The sequence below is a fragment of the Sander vitreus genome, chromosome 17 (genome assembly GCF_031162955.1).
Source record: "Sander vitreus isolate 19-12246 chromosome 17, sanVit1, whole genome shotgun sequence".
Taxonomy (NCBI): domain Eukaryota; kingdom Metazoa; phylum Chordata; class Actinopteri; order Perciformes; family Percidae; genus Sander; species Sander vitreus.
In genome coordinates this window covers 19,839,082-19,866,617 of record NC_135871.1, presented here as the reverse complement: position 1 = coordinate 19,866,617, position 27,536 = coordinate 19,839,082, and the positions used below count along the sequence as shown (strand labels likewise).

The 27,536-nt window shown below is 39.9% G+C and overlaps 1 protein-coding gene across 1 annotated transcript in view; it reads right to left on the bottom strand.

The window, feature by feature from the left end:
- adam12b (ADAM metallopeptidase domain 12b) overlaps window positions 1-27,536 on the bottom strand; it is a 93,192-nt gene that overhangs the window by 19,595 nt on the left and 46,061 nt on the right. The window contains exons 5-13 of the mRNA XM_078273686.1: window positions 25,988-26,064; window positions 24,746-24,935; window positions 24,052-24,117; window positions 22,573-22,644; window positions 21,978-22,147; window positions 21,057-21,141; window positions 18,404-18,552; window positions 5,842-6,019; window positions 2,513-2,602 (exon numbers count right to left, since the gene is read on the bottom strand). Coding sequence (XP_078129812.1) covers window positions 2,513-2,602; window positions 5,842-6,019; window positions 18,404-18,552; window positions 21,057-21,141; window positions 21,978-22,147; window positions 22,573-22,644; window positions 24,052-24,117; window positions 24,746-24,935; window positions 25,988-26,064 — 1,077 coding nt within the window. The remainder of the gene's footprint in view (window positions 1-2,512; window positions 2,603-5,841; window positions 6,020-18,403; window positions 18,553-21,056; window positions 21,142-21,977; window positions 22,148-22,572; window positions 22,645-24,051; window positions 24,118-24,745; window positions 24,936-25,987; window positions 26,065-27,536) is intronic.

Here is a 27,536-nt window from a genome sequence, read left to right as displayed (position 1 = left end):
CAAGGAAACATGAATGTCAGTTCTGAATGTCATGGTAATCCATTGAATGGTTGTTGAGATATTTCAGTCTGGACCAGAGTGGTGGCCAACATTGCGATCCATAGAGCCATGCTGCTAGCGTGGTTAAAAATGAAATCAAGGAAGAAAAGTGTACTTAATTGTATACAGAGGGCATCAGTGATGGAGTTTACAATTGGTTTTGCAGGTGAAAGCTTAATTAATGACCACTGTGAGTGTGAAGTATGCTGTCCCCCGCCTCTCACTAGGGGATTTATTAATAATAATTCATTCAAGTTCAAGCACTTTATTGTCATTGTGTAGCACAACAAGATTACTTTGTGACAGCCCAAGGGTATGCTAAAAAGTGATAAAATGCATGTTCCTTAGTACTGGAACAATTAAATAAATATAAATAAATCTAATAATAATAATAATAATAATAATAATAATAATAATAATAAAATAAATGTAAGTCTATCTAGAATAACATATACTATAAAATAACAACATAAAATAATATAAAATAAAATAAAATAAGCTTAAAATATAAGTAAAAGTTAAGTAATAAAATATAAATATGTATTAATATATGAATAAAAGCTAACCTTATATAACTAGGAGCTAACCATCAGTGGACATAAATTGCGTTATAGCATCAGGGTTTCTTATTGCCACATGGTTATATTGCACAGTAGTATTATATAAGCAGTGACATTTGTATTGCACATTGCCATCCTGATTATTGTTACATGCCATTTCCAGAGTTCAGTAGTGTTATGGCAGTTGAGAAAAAGCTATTTTTCAGCCTGTTAGTGTGTATTTGGGGTAATCTGTTGTCTGATGTTCTTAGCCCTTTTCACACAACGGGTCTTGTCAAGGTGTTCAAGTGATGGCAAATCAGTGCCGACAATGTCCTCTGCTGTTTTCACGACACACTGCACGGCTTTTTTGGCGGCTTTGGTGCAGCTACTGGACAAGGCTGTCATGCAGTTTGTCAGGATGCTCTCTATCGTACACCTATAGAAGTTCACCAGCAGCTTCTGGTGGAGGTTAGCTCTCTTCAGCCGTCTCAGGAAGTAGAGGCGTTCTTGTGTTTGCCTACTGCTGCCGAGGCATTGTCAGCCCAGGAGAGGTCCTCTGTGATGTTGACTCCCAGAACCTTGAAGCTGGAGACTCATTCCACATCATCTGCCTTGATGGTTACAATGACTGTGAGTGGACTTTTTGGTGGTCCTAAAGTCCAAATATTTTAGAGACTTTAGAGAAGATCGATTAGGTTGATTCTAATTTCCCAATCACATCCTTTATGTTAAGTGTTTTTCTGGATATTCATACCGTAATCACAGAGAGAGAGAGAGGGAGGGAGAGAGAGAGAGAGAGAGAGAGAGAGAGAGAGAGAGCGAGAGAGGGGTATGACAATCAACAAAGGTCCCAAGACCGGAATCGAACCCAGTTAGTTGCAATTATATGGCATGCTATGTAACGACTCGGCTACCGAGGTGCTCCACACACTTAAACGTGCTGTAGGTAGGATTGTAAAGATCGACAACTTCTCAGTCCCTCCCCCCTTTCCGCTAAAGCCCAAAACAGTCTCCTAAGCACCTCCCCCCACAAGGGAGAATGAATGCGTGTGCATGAGCAGTGATTGACACGCAGTTAAGACACCCCACCTGGCCCTGATTGGTGCATCTGAACAGGGAGCGGTGGATTTTTGCAAATCGCACTACAGGCTGTAGGTGGTGCCAAAGGAGCCAGATTCTTTTATAAATGACCTGCTTCATGTAGTTCTACTGGAACATAGGGTCAGTTTCAGCAAATATGACAGAAAGTTAGTTTTATAAGTCTTACCTACTGCACCTTTAACCTTGTGCTGGTTTATAAAGTACTGCTGGTTAATTAGTGTATGTACAGTAAAACATTGTACAATATTGATGTCTCATGCCATAAAGTCAAAGATGCTTTTGTGTAAATCACAGGAAGGACTCATTTGCCCTAAAAGGGGGTTATGTGCAGAAACATGTTTAAGGACACAATGAGTGGAATTAATGCGCTTAATCATCTTCAACAAATGTTCCGATTCAAAGAGAGAACACACATCTAAGATACTTTGTAAAAAGATTTCCATGTCAAAGCAAAAACCACTAATAACTTTCTGCAATCAAACTTGTGAACTTGCGAATAATTGAAATTGGCCTATTGAGGTAAAATATAATATATACAATACATATACAAAGTTGGAATGAACTGATCTGATATATTAAAGTATATATGAGGGCACACTCTTATGAGTCTTAATAACCTACCAAAGAGAATTAACAGAGTTTTAGAAGGTTCTAGGTCTTGCCCTTGAGTTTTGAAAGTAAAGCTTTGTGCAATGAGGAGCAGAGGCAATACAATTTTAAAACTTTTTCAGCTATGAGAATGGCAGAAGAGCATTTAAAATGGGAAAAAGGAGTTCCAAAGTGGCAGGAGAATGTGCAAGACAGACCCAGGCCTGCATGAAAAGTCTTACCCTGCAGTCTTCACAGCACTGTCCGTGGGCGCACACAGCGTCTCCCTTAAGGGTGCATGTGGTGGCGTTACAGCATGGGTTCATACATTCCTTGAATGAGGGAAAGAAAACAAAATAGTTAACAACATGTGGACCTGATCATCGCTCTGGATTTGCTCTCTCTGCTGGTCCCCTGTCAGATCAAGACTTCCAGGTCAGGGGAACACACTTCCTGTTCGGGGTTTCCCGCCTTACTTACGCTGACCTAGAGACCTTTGAATGGAAGCATATTAACTGAAGCTCATATGCTCCTGATTTGGGAATTCTGAAGACCTTTGGACCAGTGTTTAATGCGATGACCCATGTTGGGTCAAAAAGTGGGAGCTGTGAAGCAGAGGAGAAAAAGATAGAAATCGGGTGTAGCACTGTTATGATCTTTAACTCTGATTTGATAGTAGAAAGATGTGGCAGAGTTGACTATTAGGGCACCGTGGACAGGAGCAGGAGTTGGGTTTGAAAGGCCATAAGAGGCGAAGAGTGTAGCCACTTCACCACAATGACAAGATCAGCTGGCTGCTGGCAGAAACAGACAAGGTAGAGGACACATAAGGAAAAGTTGAAAGTGGAGTAATGTTGTTAAAGACTTAAGGGAAGGTTTTGCAATGTTTATCTTTTATTGGATGCCAAAACACATCAGCTTTGTCGCTATCACGCAGAAAACAACTCCCACTAACATTTATCTTCTCTCGTGGGGCTTTAAGGTAATGAAAAGATGTGATGAAGGCTGGGAACTGGAGGCAACTGGCTTGTTGAATGTCTAATTCTCAGTTGATGTGTGGTTTTATGAGTCTGGCTGTTTACCTCTTTGCCCTGAAATAAGCCTATTGTTTAGAGAGGAGAGAAAAGGTTGTTTTCATCCCTCGATCTAAGTGGGCCGGCAGATAAAACAAGCAGGCCCTTTGTGGTGACATCATTTAGGTTATGGAGGGGCAAGTTGGCAGAGATAGAGTTGGCAAATGTAAATCATACAGTTGGTTCGTTGGTGGTCAAACACAATGACTCCGCTAAAAAACTACCTACAGCCTGTAAATGATGAAGTACATAGTCATAACACCATTTAGCTAAACAATCAAATACATTGTTCAGTCAGTTTGAAGAGTTAGTTGAGCAAAATTACAAAAACTTAAATTCCCACTCAAAGATGAGTCTTTTTTACAGAAACAAAGCTCTGGTTAATCCTAATTAGGGATGGACCCTGATAGCCGGTTCCATTTTGCCAAAATTCCCCGGATTTGTTAAGCTCCAATGCTAATGCTAACATGCAAACAAATCTTTTATCTAGCCTTTTCTTTTCTTTATTATTATTTTAGCTGGCGCTGACCATCCCTTTATTGGGTTAAAATGACGAACATCACCGATAATATCACCTCTAGCTAAATAACATTAATTTGGTAATTGCTAAAATGAAACTTGTCTGTTGCTGTGAAATGCTCATGGCAAGCCAGTGTCTTTACTTGTCAAAGATCCTTTGTGGGGGGAAAGTAACATCACTCTGTAACACCACTCGACGACTGCAAGTGTGTTTTTGGGGTTCAACAAGACTAACGGAGTGAAGACTCTGGAGAAATGATCATGCTGATTGCATTACGTCAATTTCAGCAAAATCTCCTAGTTAAACTTTAATGCTTATAATATCAATATTTTAAGTTTATCAACTTAATAGCTCTGCATCGTGACCTCCACTACTCTGCGTAAACAGCTTGTGAAAAATAAAGTGTCAAATTCAGTAGGTAACTAATTTCAATCTATCAGATACATATTTAATCAATTTTTCATATCTTCTGCTGATCTCATTTTCAGATTGTGAATATTAATTAGACTCAGACTGCCACTAACATCTAAGGGATTTATAATCTGAATCTTTTCAGTTATTTATAACTTCAGTTACCTGCAAATGTTAAAAACTATATTTGATAATGTATTCGAAAGGATTCAGATTTGAGAAGCAGATAATGAAATGGGGCAATATGAATTTTTGCCAGATGAAGAGCTGAAATAATCAATTAATCAGTCAAAGGTTTAAAAAGGTTTAAGCATAAATGCCACACCTCGGTGGTTCCAGCATCTCAAATGAGAGGATTTGGTGTTTTTCTGTTTTATATCATCATTAATTGAATACAACATTAATGGATTTTAGATGTTGATTTCACAAACAAGCAATCTGAAGAATTGTGAGGGGCATTTTTCAATATTTTTTCACCACCTAAAATTCCCCAGGAAATCCATCAACCTTGAGACATTTTAAGTATACTAATATTCATCCTTGAATATCCACACAGCTGCCCTGGCTGCAACCGATGGATACTGCTTCCCATATCTGATTCTCACTTTACTTCCCAGGGTGCATACAGTGTATGTGAGCCAGAAACAAAATGTGTGTGTGTGGGTGGATACGCACATCAGAGCGTGCCCAGTTGTTTGGGTGACAAAGCCAAAGAAAGCTTATTTCAGCCTTGACCCGATTACACTTTTGTTTGTTTCCTTTGTCACACAGTTGGACAGTGGTTTGATTAATGGGCTTTCAGCAAGGACATGACATCACTGTGGCAGCTTGTCAGAGCACTGTTCTGCACATGTGGGAGACTAAGAGAAGGTGTGATGTAAATAAAACACTTATATTGGAGGCCTCTGGTGATATGCTGAGCTTTTAGGCTTTTTTTTTTTTTGCACAGCAGGTTTTGATGCTTTTAAGCTGCATACACAATGTCATTGTCAATAGAAAGTTTAACCTGAAGTTTGTTAAGGTTTGTTGGGGGGTCTGAGGGAGCTGTTGAGATTTGCAGTGGTTCTGGATGATTGCTTACAGGACAGTCATGGTTGTTTTTTCTGGACAATGGTCTTTAGGGGAATAGCAAGTTAACAAGAAAAGAAAAAGAAAAGTGCACACTGACTTTTTTATCATGATTCCTTTCTACCCATTCTTTCCTTATGTTTGAGTATTAATATATATTAATTTGAGGAAGCAGTTTACTGTAAATAGAAATGAGAAACCTAAGAAAAATCAGGCCTCTTGTTTAGACATTTTGGGGAAAGGACCACCCATGGAATTCTTCTGAATCTTCTGAATTACCTACACTTATCACAAATCTTGATTCACCGAAGACTTGTAATTGATTTTCTGCTCTGCTTTTGTGTTTTTACTTTTGTTTATTCAGCAAGAACATGTTCTTCGTTACACACTGTTTCACATTCACATAGTTATACAGAGCTGCCCAGAACAACCACAGTGTTGGAGACTGATGCAATCCACTGAAGCAGGTTGGGATGAAGGCATCTGGTCTCCACCTTACCTCTGGCTCCCCACAGTCACACTCTTCTCCCTCCTCCACGTAGCCGTTGCCGCACTTCTGGCCACCGTAGAGCACCTTTACCTCAGGCATGTTGTCCAAACACATGCCCACGCCTTTCTCCAGACTGGCAGCAAGGTCCTTCTTACTGCATGTACTGAACACTGTTGGGAATGGATACCTACAAGAAGAATAAAAGAACAAGGTTGACTGTAATGAAAGAATTAAGAGACATGAAAACAATTCCACAAATTTGCCCGAGTCAGACGAAATCCTGCTTCGTGTGTATTTTTACTGTTTAGAAACCAAAATGATCTGGAAAAAGTGGACTGAAGAGGCCTTTTAACTCTCCACATCAATAGATTTTCAATCCTACTCAATACATAAACAGGCCATCTAATGTCCAAAGAAACATTTTCTCTGGCAGCTACATTTTCAAGAGGCATATCATGGCACTGGGACAATTTAAGCAACTGACTGGAGGGAAGGAGTGTGAAGAGGGGTATGTTGGATGTGAATAACTTGTGTGTGTGAGCATGTGTGTACGTGAAACTTTGACAAAATAGCGAGACCAAAACCACATAATTTATAACACATTAATTTCACTCCCTGGTATCACTTACCTTAAGGGCTGACTAATGTCTAATTTATTGAGGAAAGAAATTGGATTTCAATTGAAAACGAGAAAATGATATGACTAAAGATGAAACTGTGTGATATGCCAATAACAGCTGTGAAGCCTGGGGGAATGGTTCTCCTGCTAGAGTGAGCTTTTGCAGTTTAGGAACCAAAGACCAGAAATAAATAGGGAAAACGAGATGGAGAGTGAAAAACAAAAATAATATGTAGATAAGTACGAGAAAGAAACAGAATTATACAGAGTGGGGACAGAAACAGACCAAAAGACACTGAGGCATGGACAAAGGGACTGAAAACCATCTATGCAAGAAATGAAATCATGGACCAGATGTGGGGTCATAGGGGTGACACAGACCACAAAACAACCACAAAGAAAAAACAAAATGAGACACAAATTGAGGGGCAAAACGACAACACAAAGTGACTAAAAAGGGACACAAAATGACCACAAAGAGAAATTAAATAATGGACAATACTGCTTATTAGACTGCTAATAAACAACCACAAAAGCAAAATGACCACAAAGAGATGTTTTGTGTCTCTTTCAGTTTGGGTGTCTTGCTACTTTGTAGGAGGGATGGGAGGGTTTTTACACATTTTTGTCCAGGGACCCGTTGTTTCATAATCTATCCGTGGCTGTAGGCTATTTGGAGTTACAAATAGCAGCTACTTATTGATAATATTTCATATTAGAAAAGTTGCTTTTGGCATTCATTTATAACACTGAATGAACAATGTTAACTGTGCCTTTTAAAAAGGCCTTTGTCCTGCTTTGACCTCTTTAAACACACTGGCAGTATGAAACAAAAGCCACAGGACATACAGCATTACAACATAGTGTACAATAATATCCTAACAAAACCAACCCTCAACCTTGTGCTTCATGCCAGCTAACAAAAAAGAGCAGCCTCACAAAAGGACTGACAGAAAAGCAGGCTTTAGGGTGTAAAATGAGTAGCCCACAGCTCACACAGTCATACTGGTACATAGTCTAGCATCAAAAAGAAGATGTGGGGTGGTAGTGAGCAATGGATAGCAGAGAAGATTGGCAGACATGGCACAGAGAGAGGCAGCTGGCATTGGATACTTGAAAAGCTTGACTTCAGACAGAAACATGTCATACACGTACTTATGCAGCGATAGACTGACTGGGGTCTTCAAACGCAACAAGGCATGGAGACTGTCTGCAAAGCTTGCGGCTTGAAGGGGCAGATTTGTGAAAATTCAAAATTACACAGAATGTTTGTGGAGCCTGGCGTTGGACAGAGGGGGAGGTTTGTGTGTGATGCTTTGCCTTTGCCTAAGGGGGATTTGGCTGATGCAATTGCATGGCTATTTCCCTGCTGTTACTTGACTATAGTGAAGCTCCTCCTGAGGGGACTGGAGATAACAGTGGAGGCATTCAATGGGAAAGAAATCGGCTTTTTTCCCCAAGAGAATACAGATTTCCAGAGAACATGGAACACATGGAACACCCATGGGCTGCGACCACTTCACTCAGACTGTCCACCTTTGAGTGTTGGCTTTCATCTCTCACTGACCAAAATCCAATCTACCTATCTGTCTGTCCTTGTCTGCTCCCTTAATCCACTTGTTAGAGCCATTTTACCACTGTAACACACATAGAAAAAGAACTTTGCTGCCCTGTGCGTTGAGACCTGCACACAAAGTCAAGGATAGACAGACTATGCAGATCAAACTACGTCACAGAGCAGACCATTCCCCTTGTAAATAGCATGGGCTGCCACTGATAACAAAACACAGGCATGCTTTGGGATCTGCATCAGGGGCTGGAGTGTATGATTCTAAATTCTAAATTATCTATCTTTAACTGATGTCCTGCTGTGGCCGGTGATTGAGTATACAAACAGGGATTTGACAATTGAGCTGCACCGCTAAATTGCAGTTGACTTCCCTCTAGGTAACAGGTGCAGTGTCAGCCTCACGCAATGTCCAGGGATGCTGCAAGAATGTCTTGCTTCTCCGTCACTCACTGCCAGGTGCAGTTCAATGAGCAGATACCAGACAGCAAAGGAGCTTACTGTCCGGACAGTGATAAGCACAAATGCTTTCCAACTGTTTCTGTGCCATCGGCTGAATGTCTGTGGCTTTCAGGGGGAGGACGGAAATTAATTTATATGAACAGGAAAAGACAAAATTAAATTACTATTCACTTGGTATGTGATGCAGATGCTGACTAAGAATTTTTAATGTTTTAGTGCAATGAGCAATGCATCTGGACAAATGCTTGTTGGTGAACTGTAATATATCATAAAACTGTCAAAACTGTTCTAACATTGGCATAAAATTGTGTCTTCATGTAGGATCTCATCACTCATAGTAAGTTGCTGTTGTATTTAAAGGCAATACGTCAGTCAAAAGAAATTAAAAGGCTAGAAGATAACAACCATGTTCACACCATAGACGGTTCACACTATCAGGAAACAAAGTCACAGTTTTCGATATTGTCTATACAGAAAGACACAGTAATGTATGCACAGTTCAAATGTTCAGATCTCAGTCTGCAATTGACCAACATCGAAGGTGTGTATTATCACGGCTGAGACCACACGGCTGCTCTGCTGTTCAGGAAATTAGCCGAGCAGAGAGTGTAGGTTTCCCTGGATAATATTAGCATAAAGCCCTGCACCCTCTCCAGGTGTAGTTTGCTGGGGTGGAACTCATTTGGCTGTGCACAACAGTTATACAAAATCTAATTAGTCAGCTCTTTTCTGGCTGTTGGTAATGTTTGAAAGGCAAATATGTCATTCACACTGTAAATAACACACTGTTAACGATCATAATCTCATCAATGTCTTACAGCCTCATACATCTGTGATACTGTCAGAGGAAAATGTGTGGTGCTATCTCACTGACGAGCAGTAGACTCGGTTTGTTTAGCTGCAAAATCACAGAGACAGAAAAAAACATTCGGCTTTTTTACTGGCCATATCAATAAGAAAATGAATAGAACATTTCCACTATTGCCATTTTTAAATTCAATAATGTGTAAAGGGCAAGAAAAGCAGATATTTACCCCCTAAAATGTTGCCATGTCTGTTGATTTTCAGAGAGGGGGATTTGGTTAAAGTGGCACTTTGGAGTTTTCTTGTAAACGAACAATTTGCATTCAGTGTCACTCACCAAAATAAGTGCATCATTGAGCTCTAACCAACGTCTTTAATGCATTTCCTCCTCATAAAACATTTACAATGCCAATTTCGAAGTATTTTAAATATTTATTTATTTATATTTTATATACGTTTACTAGCTTGCAGTCTCCGGTTTCTCGATCTTTGTTGACGTACTGTATTGCTGCAAATCTTGGCACATTATCGGCATCTGCAGCTCAGTGGAATAGTGTGAAACCACTGGCAGGAATGTGTATCACGTCACCCATGTACATGTGTGTTCTTGTGCATCATATACAATAAAAGCACTTACTCATAGTAAAACAGTCTATACATTCATGATGATGACTGTAGACCTGCTTTCTGATTTAATGGACAGTAAATGTACTTTGGCATTGGACATACCACCTGCTCAGGTTAGCACAAGGTGAGCTAGACTGCTAACAAAGCTTTCAAATAATGCACAATGTCAAAATAAAGCATTAAATTCTAAAATTACTTACATAAATTACTGACTCAATTTGTTTTCCCACAGACATACAGTATGTGCACACACATAAGTACCTCTACTGCAGAACAGTTTGACCCTTCCTTCCACTTGACAGTCACTCAATGCTTAGAGGACCAAATGAAGAACTACTGTTTTCACTATCTTTAACTGAGCAGCAGATGATCTACACATCCCAAATAGAACAACAAAAAATGATCATACTACTACACAACCTAAACAAGCCCATGTTCTGCAATTTGACAGACCCACTAATCAACTAAAACACTGGCCTTAAATGAATGATTTAAATGTGAACTACAGCGATAGTATTGCATTTTCATTAAGTTGGGGGACTTGCGAGACAGATTTTAAAAATAGAATGGTCAAAATTGAAGCAGCAGAGGTTGAGATATCCTAGATTTTTGTTCCTAGTATGGGTCAAGCTCCAAAAACACTGAATCCTACATTTCCCATAATGCACCTCAATAGCATATTTCTAAGACACAGCCTGCCTCCTAAATGTGGGCTTCTTCCAAACCCTACACCTCAAGTTTGTCATGCTGGCTTTCTGTTAAATTAAGTTAAGTGTAAGGGTCCAAGCCCTTACACTGTACTGAGATGCAGAGATACAGTCTCTTGTGCACCAGGCAGATTTCCATGGATCTAAAGCCATATGTGCAGTGCAGATGATTCCTGTCAGTTTGATCATCTCAGCACGTGACACCAGTGAAGAAAACAATAGATGCATTGGTCACATGAGGGCTAGGAGTGCTCTTCTATTTGCAGGCTCTCTGACTGACATTAAGCTGTCTCTACTGCTCTCTAAGCAGCTCTACAGACTGACATGCATTTAGTCCAAGCTAAGCAGGAGAGACATGTCTGACCTTTCGTTAAATGTTAGACTGCACTGACATCACTGGCAGAAGCCTATGGTGATTAAATATCAGAAAGAAAAGCAAAACACAAGCTAAATTTACTGCAAACATTTACCCACTGGCAACCTAACTAGCGTTATCCCTCCTCTCTTCAGCACAATCAGATATATGATATGTTGTACCTTCTCACTTCACTTGCAAAAAACTAGCTCCCTGCTGGGCTTCACTTTCTTCCCAGTAACACATATACATAGGATTTAGAAAAGCATCATAGCACAGAGACGGAACTGGTTAAAATTACTAACAACCTTCTAACTGCTGCTGACAAAGCACTTGTCTCCATACCTGTCTTATTAGATCTTAGTACTGCATTCGACACTATTGACAATACCATCCTTTTACAGAGACTGGAACATTTAGTTGGCATTAAAGGAATCACACTAAGCTGGTTTAAGTCCTATTTCTCTGATCGATCTCAATTTGTCAATATCAACGATAAATCCTCCAAGTACGCTAAAGTTAGCCATGGCGTTCCTCAAGGCTCAGTGTTTGGACCAATTCTTTTCTCCTTGTATATGCTTCCTCTAGGCAATATTATTAGGAAACACTCAATTAACTTTCACTGTTATGCGGATGACACCCAATTATACTTATCAATCAAGCCAGACGAAATCAGTCAGTTAGCCAAACTTCAAGTATGCATTAGAGATATCAAATCATGGATGACCTACAATTTCCTGATGTTAAACTCAAACAAAACAAACAAAAGTTATTATGCTGGGCCCTAAACACCACCGAACATCATTATCCCAAAATATAATTACTCTAGATGGCATTGCCATGGCCTCCAGCACTACTGTCAGAAATCTAGGAGTTATTTTTGATCAGGATATATCCTTTAACGCCCACTTAAAACAAACCTGTAGAACAGCCTTTTTTCACCTTCGTAACATTGCCAAAATTAGGAACATCCTGTCTCAAAACGATGCTGAAAAACTAGTCCATGCATTTGTTACTTCCAGGCTGGACTATTGTAACTCCCTATTAACAGGATGCTCAAATAAAACTCTTAGGACTCTCCAGCTGATCCAGAATGCTGCAGTGTGTGTTCTGACAAGAACTAAGAAAAGAGATCATATTTCTCTTAGCTTCTCTGCATTGACTTCCTGTAAAATCCAGGATTGAATTTAAAATCCTTCTCCTGACCTACAAAGCTCTAAATCTTAGTACCTTATTGTCCCACTAGAGCACTGCGCTCCCAGAATGCAGAGTTACTTGTGGTTCCTAGAGTCTCTAAAAGTAAAATGGGAGCCAGAGCATTTAGCTATCAGGCTCCTCTCCTGTGGAACCAGCTCCCAGTCTGGGTTCGGGAGGCAGACACCGTCACCACCTTAATGAGTAAACTTAAAACTCTCCTCTTCGATAAAGCTTATAGTTAGGGAGTGAGGAGTTGCAGCGTTCGCCTAGACCGGCGAGGGAAGGTGTGTAGCCACAGTCATGACGCAGCGCCTCCCTATCTCGGCTTCTCTTCATAGAAAACTTACTATATTTAGGGTATGAGGAGTGCGTTCGCCTAGACCGGCAGGGGAAGGTGTGTAGCCACAATCACGGAACACAGCCTCCCTATCTCCCCTTCTCTGCAGCTCTTAGTTATGCGGTTATAGTTCTAGACTACCGGGGTACCTCCTTGGACACACTGAGCTTCTCTCTCCTCTCTCTTTCCATCTGTGTATATTCATGTCACAGAAATGCTTGTTACTAACATAGCTCCGGGGAGCTTATTCCCCGGAGTCCTTATGTTATTTTTCCGCCCAGCATCATCATCTTGGATCATAATGGCACCTACATCATGGTGGCAGCTGTTGCCATGGTCCTGCCCTACGCCCTGCTGTGCCCTATTACACCCTGCTATGCTCTACGACACCATGAACTATTATAACTATTACAATATCTTTATTGTGACTATTATTGCCATTGTTCATCATACCCCCAACCGGCACCGTCAGACACCGCCCACCAAGAGCCTGGGTCTGTCCGAGGTTTCTTCCTGAAAGGGAGTTTTTCCTTGCCACGATCGCACTTACGCATTCATGCATGCTCTTGGGGGAATCACTGGAATTGTTGGGTCCTTGTAAATTATAGAGTGTGGTCTAGACCTACTCTATCTGTATAGTGTCCTGAGATAATTCCTGTTATGATTTGACACTATAAATAAAATTGAATTGAATATAGACACAGGAAAGTACTTTTGAGCTTTCTCCCCACATTCATATGATGCAACTCTTAGCTCAACTTCTATAAGACATCCCCACTTCAAAATGTCCAACTCTGTTCCTCAAATTTCCACTCATTGTTGACATAAATCTCTCGTGGCCAGTCTTCATGGCTCATACGCCTGTCATAGACGTTAATGTGTACCCAAACAATTCCTTCATTTTCATCTTTCTTCTTTTTGTCTCTTTACCTCTATCTCTCTTTGTGTTTCTCTTCCTGCTTTACCACTGAGGGAGATAAAAGACAAATAAAACCACTGCTTCCTCGCTCCGCCTGTCTATCCAGGCATAAAGCACCTCTCTGCGGATCTCTCTCTGTGTGCCCTGGCCCTGATCGCAGCTGGCAGCGTCACTGATAATCACGTCATTTAGATGCAGCCTGTCCTTTCCTCCATTACCAAGTCTAAGCTGAGAATATCCCAAACACACAGCCAAACTAGCTATGCCGCTTTACAACGATGTGTTTAACATTCTGAAGGGATTTGGAATGAAGGTCAAAAGAGGTTGCTAATATATATATATATATATATATATATATATATATATATATGTTGTATATGTATATATAAAGAAACCAGATCTGTGATGGGGGGAAATGAGTTCTAGATTGGTTTGTGAAATTATTGGTTTTGTCAACAGGACACTGTGAATTTGGGCTGATAGTTCAGGAAATTCAATTTGAGAGATAACTGGCTAAGTCAAGCTTGAACTCGGCGAAAGTCATACTTTTCATCTTTCAAGTTGGCTCAGAAACTCTGCCGAAACGTTTCCCATGACAAACTTCAGACTATGAACTCCATGGCTCATAGTCTGACTGATATCATCTAGAGAACAACATTGTCTAGACACCACAGTCACCCTTAATTTCAAAGAAGTACATGTAGCAGTATTAATTGTTTTTTTTTGGCCACTTGGAAGCAATGGAATAAGCTGTAAACACAACAAATTGCTTAATTACACATCAAGCAGATACAGAGCAATAGCATTCATTTTGAGTTGTGTTTGTGTCCACCTGACACATATAAGTCCAATATTTACTCTCCTTTTGCCATGTAGCATTTAGAAGGAAATATCTGGCTCATTAACTGCTAAATGCTCTATTTTTTACAAGCTAGTTGCTTTGTTTGCCTTTTGGTGCTCGACAGGTACCATACAGTGGGTTTATGAAAATGTTTTTTTTGTTGCTGAAAACAGCTGCCAGAAATAGATTTGATGAGAGCGGTGAGTTTGAACCAAATCAGTAAGGTTATGTACCGTAAAACAGAAACAATGAGCAGAAAAATGCTAAAGCAGTCCATAGATTCAACACTCAACATTTTGGAGGACGAAAGAAAGGGTAATTAATCGTCAATTTGTCACTATGAGCAACCGCTCATTATATTATATTAATTTAAAAATATTAGTAGTGCAATTAACTGCTCACTCAGTGTAAGACTTTTTACTGTATCATCTTCCAGTTTTCATTTTTTTCATCTCAGTTCAGTACTTTTTATTGCAGTGAATGAAATTGAAATCAGGTCTCAGGTTCTATCTGGTTGACCACAGCTGGATCCATATTCTTCATAAATGTTTACATTCTACTGTATGTATAATTTGTTTCATTTTAAATTGTCTATATTGTAATTGTATTATGTTGGTTATTATGTACACACAACATCTATTGCATGTCTGACAAACATGTCCGTCCAGGGAGAGGGATCCCTCCTCTATTGCTCTTTGTGAGGTTTCGTCCATTTTCTTTCCTGTTAAAGGGTTATGTTTGGGGGAGTTTTTCTTGATCTGAAGTGAGGATCTAAGGACAGACTGTGTTGTATGCTGTACAAATTGTAAAACCCCTTGAGGCAAATTTGTGATACTGGGCTATAAAAATAAATTGACTTGACTAGAATTGTTTGACTACACCATCCTACAAATCAATAAACTCCATAAAATGAAGTATTCCTCTTCACTGAGTACAAACATACAGACTGCAGTAGGCAATAATCAATGCGCAAATACAATATTGATAATTAAATAGGGAAATATTGATACTTGGAGTCAGTCTACCAACACAATATTGACATGCAACATGTCAGCGTACACACTATGTATGGATTTATTCCATACCCTTTACTGAGCAAAAAGAGGAGAGTTCCAAAATGAAAGTTCACTGATCACATCTCTCAACTATTAATGTGTCTGATCTCATAATTACATGGCACAGAGTGCTGAAAAGGAGTGACCGTGTTTCATTAACCTACCCACTTACATCATATAGTTATTTTTCTAAATGTCTGCATGACATCATTAGATAGCTTTGGCCAGTGATGAGCTAAAGCAAAGTCATCATGTCAGTACGCCAAATTTATATGTAAAAACTACACTGCATAAATCCAGTGGTGTTATTTCTCGGAAATACATGTTGTAGCATGAGAACAGCAGATGAGCTCACTGTTGCCAGAGGCTGCACAAACATGCACAGTTTTGGACAGCCCCTCCCCTCCCTTTTGTTCTATTTGTGTAGTAAAAGGTCATTCAAGTTTTTTTGGGACAAGTCTCGTACATAGTAAGTTACATTATTTATGTTTTTTTTTAAGATTTTGTGGATTTTTTGAAGGATGTGCTCACAAGCCACCCATGGTTTTCTTCTACTATGTCTCTGCTGATTTATAAACATAATTGAAGCCTTTATCTTCTACGCTCTGTCAGTGTTTAATGACAATTGCTACAATTAGTGCCAGTAAAATCACACATCCACAGGGACTTTTCACAGATTGTAATGTATCTGCTCATTGCTCTAAACTCAAGCTCAGCTTCTCAGACCTTAGCAGATTATTCAGAATGTAATTTTGAATAGACCACTGTACTGCAAACAACTTGATTTACCTGTTTCTACGTGTCTATAGATTGAGCCTGTTCTCATCTGTTTGTCCACCTAATAAACTTCCCCACGTGTGTAACTGTGTCTTTCATACCACACATCTTCTCCCTTAGAACACATTAGGGCGCAATGGGAAGAGGAGCTCGGCTCACAGTATCAGAAATGTCTTGGCAAGTGGTCTGGCTCATTCTATAGCCTAACACAGAGATCTCCAACAGGGGTCCGGGACCTCAAGGGAGTCCTCAGAGTCACTGCAGGGGGGCCTCCAAATTATTGTTAATTATAAGTTTTTTCAAACATTACAATTTCTTAACATGAATCCAATATATTATTAGCTAATATAAATCCCCACTGATGATAGGCTTACTGGCCTAGAGGTAAGGTAGTCACTAAGATAGCCATCCACAGATAGAGTATATCCTAAGGATTCACATGTGTGCCACATGTACATACATAAAAAAACATTAAAATATGATTTATAAAATCATGCTGACAATTATTTTTTTATTAGCTTAGTATTCTATGCACTAAAAAGGTACGTATAAAGGCGTTAGGCCACCCTACACACTATTGTAGGCCCAGTTAAATATGCAAATTAATTGTATACAATATTAGTAGTAGGGGGACCCTGCTCTGTCTCTCTTTCAGCTAAGGGGTCCTTGACCTAATGGATACTGGAGTTCTAGGTTGATACTGAAAAAACGCTATAACTTTATATCAGCCAATAGTAATTTAAAACACATAACATACACAATCTTGATACAGATCCCTGGCCAATTTATCATTATATAGTTAATTCCTCATAAAGATGCATCAGGCATGGAATACTACAGTTTAAAGTACTTCACAGGCTCCATCTGACCAACAGCAAATTAACAAAACTCTTTCAGGAGTAGATGAGAATTGTTTAGGATATGGGTGTGATCTGGGCACCCACAGCCATATGTTTTGGTCCTGTCTGCCACTGGAGGATTTTTGGACAGGTGTTTTTAATACACTTTAAAATGTATGTAGCATCGTTTTTATCCTAACATTCTGATAGCCTAGATCACAGCTAACAAACCTACAGTTGCGGCCTACTTAACGGCCTGCTTGACGACAGATTCGCCTCAAATGAAAAAAGACTGCACCCTGCGCCATCCCATAAACACTTTCTGGAGGATGTAATGGCACACCTCAAACTCAAACAGCTACAGCATACTACTCTTAGCTCACTCATACAGTTGTATAAGATCTGGCAACCTTTCCTGCTACATTATATTCTCAAAATTGGGCTATTCCACATTAACATCATTAATGTGTGGGACAGGCTATGGTTGATTTGTTTGTGGTGGATGAGTCTGTGTGAGCAGTTTCTTTAATTTGTATTTTGAAACTCCATAAAATATTTGAATAAAAACAGAAACTCAGTCTTTCAGCCTTTTTGTCAGTGCTGTGAAATCTATCCTGACCACATGCATCCGTGGTTGCGGGACTCACCATCAGGCAAACCAGACTGGCACCAGACCAAGAGTGAAATCTGGTATTGCGTTCTGGGCTTGCCTTATCTGCTTGCTGTTTACTAACAGTCACAGAGTCCATCACTTGCAGCAGCAGTGTTATCACAGCAACCCAGGCAACACGAGTAGAATGCTAGAGCAGCTGCTTTAGTCTCAGGCCAAACTGTGTGTGTGTGTGTCTGTGTGTGTGTGTATGTGTGTGTTTGAGCCTCCTCTCATACAACACCACACAAACAATGGAGCATCATGTACGGATGAAAATGATCCAACCTCTGGAGCTTAGTGGAGCTTAATAAATCTTTTTTGACTGTTCAGGTGAAACAGAAGGCCTAATTATTTCAGAAACAACTGATAAATGAAATAAATTTGATAAGCTGATAAACAAATTAAATTTGAATCCCATAGCTGTGTGAAACAAGGCTTTTAAAGGGTAATTGTTTTTAACGGCTCTAAATCAATGCACTCACAACAGAGAGAAACAGACTGAAGTCCTGATTTTAAACCTTTGGCTGAGCTAATGTTTTTTAATTATAAATAAAATCAGCCTAAAACTACAATATAAATACATATATAGTAAAAAAACAACAACAACCAACATACAGTAATCATTGCAAAGACAGTGTGGCGCAGTGGACATTTGATTAGAATTCTGCTACAAATTACAGCTGCCCCAACCAGTCCAGCAGCATGAACATTTTTGTCACATTCGTCTTTACTTTTAATCGTAAAGCTTAATCATGAAGCTTATAATCTCTTCATGGATACCGTATTGTATGAAAAATGTCATCAGAATCTCACCCTGTGGAGGGGGTCATGATGCAGCCTCCACGGTCAACTGTCATCCTGCAGCCACAGCCACGCTCCGGGGTATCGTGGTTCATCCCAAAATTGTGTCCAAGCTCGTGTGCCAAAGTCACGGCTGCACCCAGTGGGTTCTCAGAGTGATCCTGTATTGGAAAGAAGGGAAACTCCAGAACATGAGTTATGTGTAGTTACTGTTTGTGTAATCTTGTATGTTTGACTGTGCGTAAAGTGCAATCAAAGTAACTTGACGAAGCTTCGATTAAAAACCAAGCCAACTATAGTGCACTGTCACTAAAAAATGTTCAAGACAATTTTTAAGCTGCAGATTCCCAAAACAGTTCAGTAACTGTCCGATCTGCCCCCTCATCCTTCTTCTATTACTCATTCTGCTCATGGAGGCCTGAATTTATCTGCCATTCCATTACCCCTGCAGACCCAATCATACCCGCTGCTAGTGGAGACGACAGCCACTGCAGGAAGCTCCATGAAGCTAACGCTGTATGACTCGCTGCTGCATTGATAAGCGAGACAACTGCCCTTCACAAGGCAGACAGAGACGGAGAATGACGAGAGAGAGGTGGAAGTTTCTTTTTTTTGTAGACGGGTTGATAGGGAGACTGGGAAGACGAGGCAGACAGAGAGGGAGGGTGACTAAGAAGTTCTGTACATATGTATGCCAAGGTGAGACTAGGAAAGGAAAAAATAGATGGAGACGGTAACCTATCAACTTCTAATGGGATTGTCTTTTAATGATAAGATGATTTTGTGCCATCATTTAGCTAAATTCTGCTGGTTGCAGTTCAATATAGTGACCAGCCATTTCTTTTAAACATAATTTTATGTATGATGTTGCATACATTTCCAACATTGATATCTTATTCTTTTTATGTTCTCACATTATTCACTTTCTTGAAGTTTAATGAGAAGATTGACATCGATCTCATACATGTACGGTAAATATGAAGCTACCGCCAGCAGTCGGTTAGCTTAATCAATACACAAACTTCTGTGACTGTGAATGGCACCTGTGCATATTCACCTAAGTGTAGCCCAGCGAAGCATGTTCCAGCCTTAAGACAGATACATGTTGTATAAATGGTGGTATGTTGGTTACATATTTAACAAAGCTGATCGATGTATAACAAAACCCCTGACTCCTAATAATGTGAATGAATCAGCATTTCAAATCTGGCAACCCCACGTACGGACGCCTACTGTATGTCTAACTGCGGTATCAAATGTTCTCTACATGAGAAATGTACATGAGAAAATCACATGTTTCCTTTGAAAGTGGGGTCATTTGTCAAAGTTGAGGGCAAGCCATGCTATTTTCTGCTCTGATTACAGAGCAGCATCATGGGGGAGCTGCACCGCGCCTTTAAACAAGAAGGATGGGAAAACTTTCCTCTGCTTCTGTCATGTTTATCATTGTGTGTGTGTGTGTGTGTGTGTGTGTGTGTGTGTGTGCGTGTGTGTGTGATTCATAGTTGAGTGCTTCCTCACAAAAAGTGTAATATCAGTCAGCAGAAATAGATGAAACTCTTGGAAGCCACAGTCCTTTCTTTGAAGCAGCTATAAGCCATTGTTGTGATGGTGAGAATTTGATAGTGTTGGTTACAAGAAATGCTCTGATAGTCTGTCTGATATCTTTTCCAGCCATGTGAGAAAGTAACTCCCTAAAAAGAATACCATGTAAAAACACAGTGTCACAGTTTAAACCTTACCATTCACATATAAAGACTCATGTAAGTTTAATGGAAAAAAAAAAAAAAATAAAATACATAGCATTATGATGTTTAAACTGAAAGAACATGTGGACCAAATAAAGCATTTGAGGCCGATCAACACACATGGTAGTTTGAGAAATGGTTAATCTCATCTGGCCGCCCTCTAACTGGTTACATGGCCCTTTAATCTCAGTCCAAACCATCTGCCAGTTGTAAGTAATGGGGAAGACAAACATCTGGAGATGCCTCACCACAGCTACGGCCAGCAGAAAACACATCAGTTAATGAGGGCTACACATCTGGGCTGGGGCATAATAACATTGGGCTGATACCCACTTTGTGATTTGGAATGGTTGTCAAGTGCTACAGCAGGCAGAGGAGCCCAACAGGCAGCTAATTTACTATATGTAATAATTTAGTGTACCAGGGGTGCGCAGTTGAGTGAAAAAAATAAATAAAATGTGTGCTCTGTAAGAGCTGGTATAAACAATTTATCACATCTAATAAAAATGTAAATGTAGTTTTGTTTAAACGCTGTGGCCTTTGATTTACCACTTTGCCCCACCAACCCTTTTATAGATGTCACAGGAAAGCCTGATTGAATGAATGCAAGACTTCAAATGACCTTAAAAGGGGGTGCGTATCTGTAGTCCAGTCCTTCTGAGAGTATATTTTTACATATTCTTTTGTGCACGTGGGTGTTTGTGGTAATGATGAGGCCATGAATGTTGAGGGAGTGCCAGCACAAATATCATTATGTTCAAAAGTATGACTTCCTGCCAGCAAACAACGAACACCTTTTATGTGTAAATCATGTCTGGATTGTGTTAGCCTGCTGAATCTGAACAATGTCCACACTGATACAATCTGGCTACACAGAGGAAGAGAAGGTGGGAGCAGCAAGAAGGTTTTATACTCACCATGACAATTCCTCCAGACTGCTCAGCTGTGCACATGCTCATAATGGGCGCCATGCCAATGGTGGTGCCCTGGAAGTAAACCCCGCTGCAAAGAACAGAGGACAGAAGTAGGGTGGAGAGGAGATACAAATGTTGTAGGAGAAAAGGGCTTAGAGCTACAGGACTACACCAGCTGTTGTGCATTGTTTTTGCTTGTTACCCACAAAGTGTGAATTTATTATTGCAGTTTGTTTTCCATTAAGGTTTAGACTAATTTCCTACCAGGTTCAGATGTAGTGTATCAACTTTGTTTGGAAATACAATAGTTTTACCATATTATTTGCAAGTACCCACAGTTATCAAACAGGTGAGGAGAGGTTTCATAATGCTACTACAACCAAAGACTAACGCATGTAGAGTTAAACTAAAGGGGTTATTTTTGAAGGCAGGCCTAAAACATAAATAAGCAAAATAAGCTTTAACATTCTTTGCATTATCAATGTATTATTGTGTATTATTAGTTCCTTTTTTTTGTCAAATGTTTGGTTTGACTTAATGGTGTAATGGTGATATTGCAGCTGTTTTATTTACTGTAGGCGGTGTTAAGTGCAAACATTTGTTGATTATACTGTATATTCTAATATGGACCTTATGAGGAGGAGGAGCTGTTACCAAAGTGACAACTAATGGGATAATTCCAGTATACTATGAAAATCAACTTGCAGAAACATGATTTACATACAACAGTGAAATTAATGGAAAAAAATGGCTGACTGGGTAGAGAATCAGTGTAAAAATCCATGGGATCCTCTGGGAAATGGTTAGCACTAATGTAAAGTATAAGTGACTTTGTAGCTAATGGCCCTTTAAGGATCGGTTTTCGTGTGTACAGTACCAGTATCATTTCTGGGCAAAATTTCTTCTGTTAAATTAAATGTCCACCTTATGAGCTGAGCATTGTCGTGAGGTTTCTGGGGCAGCAGTTTGACTTTCCTCCAATCTAGGAACTCGTGCAGGGTGGTGAAGGGATCCTGGGTGATTGGACATTTATCAGAGTCAGTCCACACCTCCAGACCCACCAGGGCCACCCGGATGTTCAGGGCCCTGTAGAACTGTTGATAAGCAGGGAGAGTCAGTGTGGATAGAAAGGCCAGGAGATTTATAGAGCTTAGATTACATGAATGATCAAAGACCTTCAAACAGATGTGTGAGACACACTGACCTTTGGTTACTAATATGCAGCCCTGAATAAATATATTACTAGCTCCTGTGTGCATTAGCACGCATTTTTCACATGATCAGAGAACATCTTTTCCATGTCTCTATCTATGCTCCCCTTAAGCAAATCCATCTACCCACTGTATCTGCTAGCTATAGATCCACAACTGTGGCAGAAGTTTTGGACAGACTAAAAGCAGCTGTTTTAGTAGGACATTAATACATCACACAGTCATCCCATTAATCTCAGCTGGCAGCGATATTTCTATTTTAAAAAAGTGATTAATTCCTCCTGTGCAATGGGGAAAGGATGTTTTACCTTGTCCACGTAATTGGCTATCTCTGCCAGTCTCTGTTTCACCTTCTCCACATCTCTCCCCTGTTTCTGAAACTGAAAACAAAATGACATGTAATCAGAAATAGGAACATTTACACCTAGAAGACGTTCAGTTGATGAAGATATGAATGATACTGTAGTTTCAGTCATTTTGAGAACTAAAACCATGAAACAACACAGAACACCCGCAAAGTTAATATGTTTTACTGAGTGTAAGGCAGCTTGTCAAGCTGTGACCATCTGGATCTAGAAAAATCTCCTAGTGTTAGAGAGACAAATGGCACGGCCTCAGGGAGCAGATACATTGCTAGATCTGACAGCCAGAAAAGGTTGTCATCCAAATTGCAGCAAAGTCACACTTCTATTTCCACCCTACTGTGTATCCACCTGCATTGGTGCTGGACCTCCAATCTGAGCCCAATGTTGCGTGAGATAAAGCTGTATTCACACATACAGGCAATTCGCTTCTCATTCCTCACCTTAGAAGGTCAATTCATTTGCACGTGTAACATATGCGGAGCGGACGTTCCAACACTACACTTTCACTGTTATCAATGAAACTGGCTATACCGGCACGAGAGCAGCGCGTAGTGGTGCGTATGCTCTGCGGAGATCCGCTCTACAAGCGTAAAAATAGGACAGTCTTCTATTTATATTTTTTACGTGAGGTGTGTTTACACAGAAATGGATCATAAAGTGTCATTATTTATTTTAAATTAAACTACCAATATACAGGAAATGACTTAATGACTGTGAATAAGTGTATTGGCAGTTTCTGTTTTTATTTCTTGTTTCCCTTACCTGCATCCTCTGATAACAGTTGACTGAAAACTGAAGAAACAATCCCAAGCAAAAGCTCTCTGTCCCGCCTGTGACTCACACAATCCTACGCAGTGTGCGCAGCTGGTGTAGCACATACGCTCCGCTAACGGTCCGCATATGTTAAGCGTTCAATGTAGCCAAAGTCGCGCAACATTGCCCCTATTTTCAACTGTTACTAATGTTGCTAAATAGTTAAGCTCAACAACTTTTTTGGGGAGAGTCACCACCCCCCCTGGAAAAAATCCTAGGGGAAACACTGGAACCTGACAACATACTTGATCCCTTATCCTTTTTTTAAATTTCCTTTTAGGTCGGGGTCATTTAGCAGAGGGCCGCCAGGAGGAAACCCCACAATGAGCTCATCAGTGCTTACGGGAGACTCTTCTGTATCCACAAGGGCTTTTCCTGTTTCCTGTCTGCTCTGCTGGGGAACAGTTCAGCACTTCCTGTCAAAACTGAGCGTCTGCCACAAGACCACACTGCTTGCTGCACACTGACCTTATTCTGCAGCCACAGTGGGACCTGTTCTACTGTGACTACAGCTTACCCTGCTTTTTTCTGCTCATAACATTAAAAGGCTGCGTTGTTTTCAGCGTGTTTTCTGTTAGAATGGAATGGAAAGCAAGGTAGGTGCATTACCTCTCTGTTGTCTGCAACAATGATCAGCTCAACGTACTTGGTTGTCTTCTGAGCCTGCCTTTTATGCTGAAGAAAAAAACAGAGATGCTGCATGTTAGAAATGTTTGGAGATTTGCTAAAAAAAATGTCTATCTAAAAGGATGTCTATCCATCTGACCCTCACTTTATATTTCAATCACTGGTAAATATCATAGACACACAATTGATGTACTATTGTCCCCTGTGTACCTACATATAAAGCCTTAAGATAACCACATAACCCCCCCCCGTAAAACCATAACTTATTACACTATATTGCTTAGGGTCATTAAGTACTGTATGTTGGTAAGTTTCACTTCCTGACTCAAATAGAGCTTTAATGCTTGGGAATAGTAGCAGATGGATGCTGCACCTGCTCCATGAAAATCATTGGCCAAACCTGCATGGACCCTCAATTTTGGGCTCTAAGTGCACATAAAATGTGTCTAGGCAATGGCAACGCCCTCTGGGAACTTATCCAAACTGGTCTGCTTGCCAGTTTGCTGATCTTTGGTCAAACACCTATTTATCTTTCATCAAATGAATGTTAGTCTTACCCTTCAGAATCATTTTACAATAAAAATTCTGCTCAAATTGATGACAATATAGCTTTGAACTGTGATATCCATTGGCTCTAATACAAGCTTTGCGATAAAAGACATAATACTAATCTCACCCTCGTGTGGAAGGATTGAAAGGGGCTTTTGCTGTGGTTTTCAGGGGCAACAGAGGACATGTTGAAGCCGTGGCCGCAGGCTCCTGGGGTCAGTGTGAGTTCTTCCACTCGGTAGATGAAGTGGGCACCGTTGTCATGCCCAGACACCGGCTCAATGATAAATGTCTTGTTTTCAAGCGCGATGAAGCCTCTGCAGAGACAGCAGCGCAAGTCTGAAAACAAAGCCTCAAAGCATAACCAATCTCTCAAATTATTTTGGCAACAGGGCCAAGCCACATACAGATTCTAAACACTAGCCTTGTTAGCATTAGAACTCTTCAAGGTTTTATGCAAGGAAGTTCTTTCAAATTCACAACTTAGCTCAGAATTCTTATACATCAGCCTTCCAAATGTGTATTTTTTTATATTAACACTTTCAGAACAATAATATTCATAAATTGTCAGTAACTTTAATTTTCTTTGTCATTAACCGTTATTGCATTAATAAAATGGTACGATGTTTCACTGCTGGAAATTCCTTTTTTAAACTCTGGTGGATTTATGAGGACTATAGTTAACTGCTCCTCAGATCTCTGCAGGGTAAATCCAACAGCTAGCTAGACTATCTGTCCAATCTGAGTTTTCTCTTGCACGACTAAAACAACTTTTGAACGTACATGTTTCACCAAAACAAGTTCCTTCCCGAGGCTATTTGGCAGAGGCATCGTTGCTCTGTCCGGTGCTAAACGCTGCCCAAGACGATTGTGATTGGTTTAAAGAAATGCCAATAAACCAGAGCACCTTTTCCTCCCATCCCAGAATGCTGTGTGTTCTAGCCAGACCCTCCTTTGCAGCGCTGTGGAGTGTCTGGCAATGCGAGACTAATAAAATGGCAACTAAATAGTTTCCTTGCTGTTTATTTAAGCAGGAGATGACATTGTGTATCTCCAGACTTTTGCTGATGCCCAAATCTCAAATCTTCCAATTGTGGTTGGCCATTAGCAACAGCAAGAAACCAATTACTGCCAAAATGAGTGCAGATATTTACTGGACGCCTCTGTGGACAAAGACAATGAGGTGTGACATTTTCTCGTATTCCTGCAAGTCACACACCAACTTACTGACAGCGTGCTTAAGGGGCTTAAGAGCGATGGGCTGCTGTGCAGAGTGACTTACGTAAATATAAACATTGCAGTAGCAAATAGCACTAAAGGTCAGTGTTGTGATGCTGTTTGAATACAAAATGATGGTTATGTTTCTTACCGAAGGCTTGAGCAGGTGCTGAGGGTGACATCAGAGTTTGGATGTGTCTGCACTTTCCCATGGTAGTAGCAGTTATTCTAAAAAAGGTAAATTGTTCATTTAAAAAAGTCTTTGCATACTGTAGATGAAAACATTTTTTACAAATAGAGCTTCACCCACTGCATAATATAATTAAAGATGTATTATACTGTATTTAAAAAAAACAAAAATTGCTTGTAACAATCTTTCGTCCAATCCCCCTCCCCTTACAAACTTTTTTTAATTCATTTTTTTTATAAATGCAACCTACACAGTTGAAGAAAGAAGCAGGAGATCTGGCACGAATGGGAGGTGACAGTAAAGTGGTAATTGTTTTTCCTTCCTTATTCCACCAGAGTGGTCTAGTAGGAGGAAAAGAGGGATATTTAAGGCTCATCAGACAGTGAAAACACGGTTGTCTGAGCTCAAGTAGAGCAGAGGAAGTGACTCTTGTTAAGAGGGAATACAGACCTCCATTTACTGTCTAGCAGCACTCCAGCCTTCTTAAATCAACTGTCAATAGTCACAACGCTGACCATTTCTCATCTCACATATTGAACTGCAGGAGGAAACACTTTGGGGTAAGATTGTTTGCAATAAACAGTCATTTCCTGTCCATGTTTCCAGTCATGATTTCTGTCTGGCGAGTACAGTACAAATTACTGAGCCAGGTGGTGATGAAATTGAGCTCCATTACATTAAGTATAAAAATAGAACAGATACAAATGATCTGTGCTTAGGCTATGCTTAACCTAGATTAGTTCCCCTGTCATACAAGAAAACATCAGACAGGGATAGTGATTGTTTTCCTCAGTTATCCTCAATGTGTCATTGACTTTTAAAATCTTTTAAATGCTTTCAAAGTAAAATATTTAGTAATAAGCTTTTATTTTTTATTAGAAGCTACAATAAGCAGAATGGAGATAGAATACATCTTGGTTAACCCCTAATATCCAGTTTTCCTGTTTTATTTCCCCTTAAGTGGCTTTAAGGTTAGAAACATTGTCTTGATTTACAGTTCCTGCCTAGGTTTATTTTATAGGTGTTGATTTGTATGCTGGAGGAGCAGCAGCAAAATCATTATATTTTCACTGATTCTTTTGTCTTATCAAATAATTCAAAAGATGGCAGTTATTTACAGTACACATCTTTCCACTGATCCCTGATTAACATGGCTGATTGCTGAGTTCAGTGACAGCAGGTACTGAATGCAGCTGTGGGAGGCTTATCTAAGACAATACAGTGTATGGATTTGACAGCCTGGTGCAATACTTTTTACCATTCTCCCAATAAAAATTAAAGGTGAGAGTAGAAAACGCAGTTTGCATAACTTTGCGGGAAACAGACTTGTCAATCATTGCCGAATTACCAAACATTTCTCCTCCAAGCTGTAAGCGACCTGTCAAACTGTCCTAACTGCCATTTAATTAAACAATGATTTCAATCCAACTTAGCCGCAAAAGGTCAAGAGACTGTTAACTACGTTTAAAAAAGAGAATGCTTTTCAAAGTCACAAATTACAGGTTTTTGA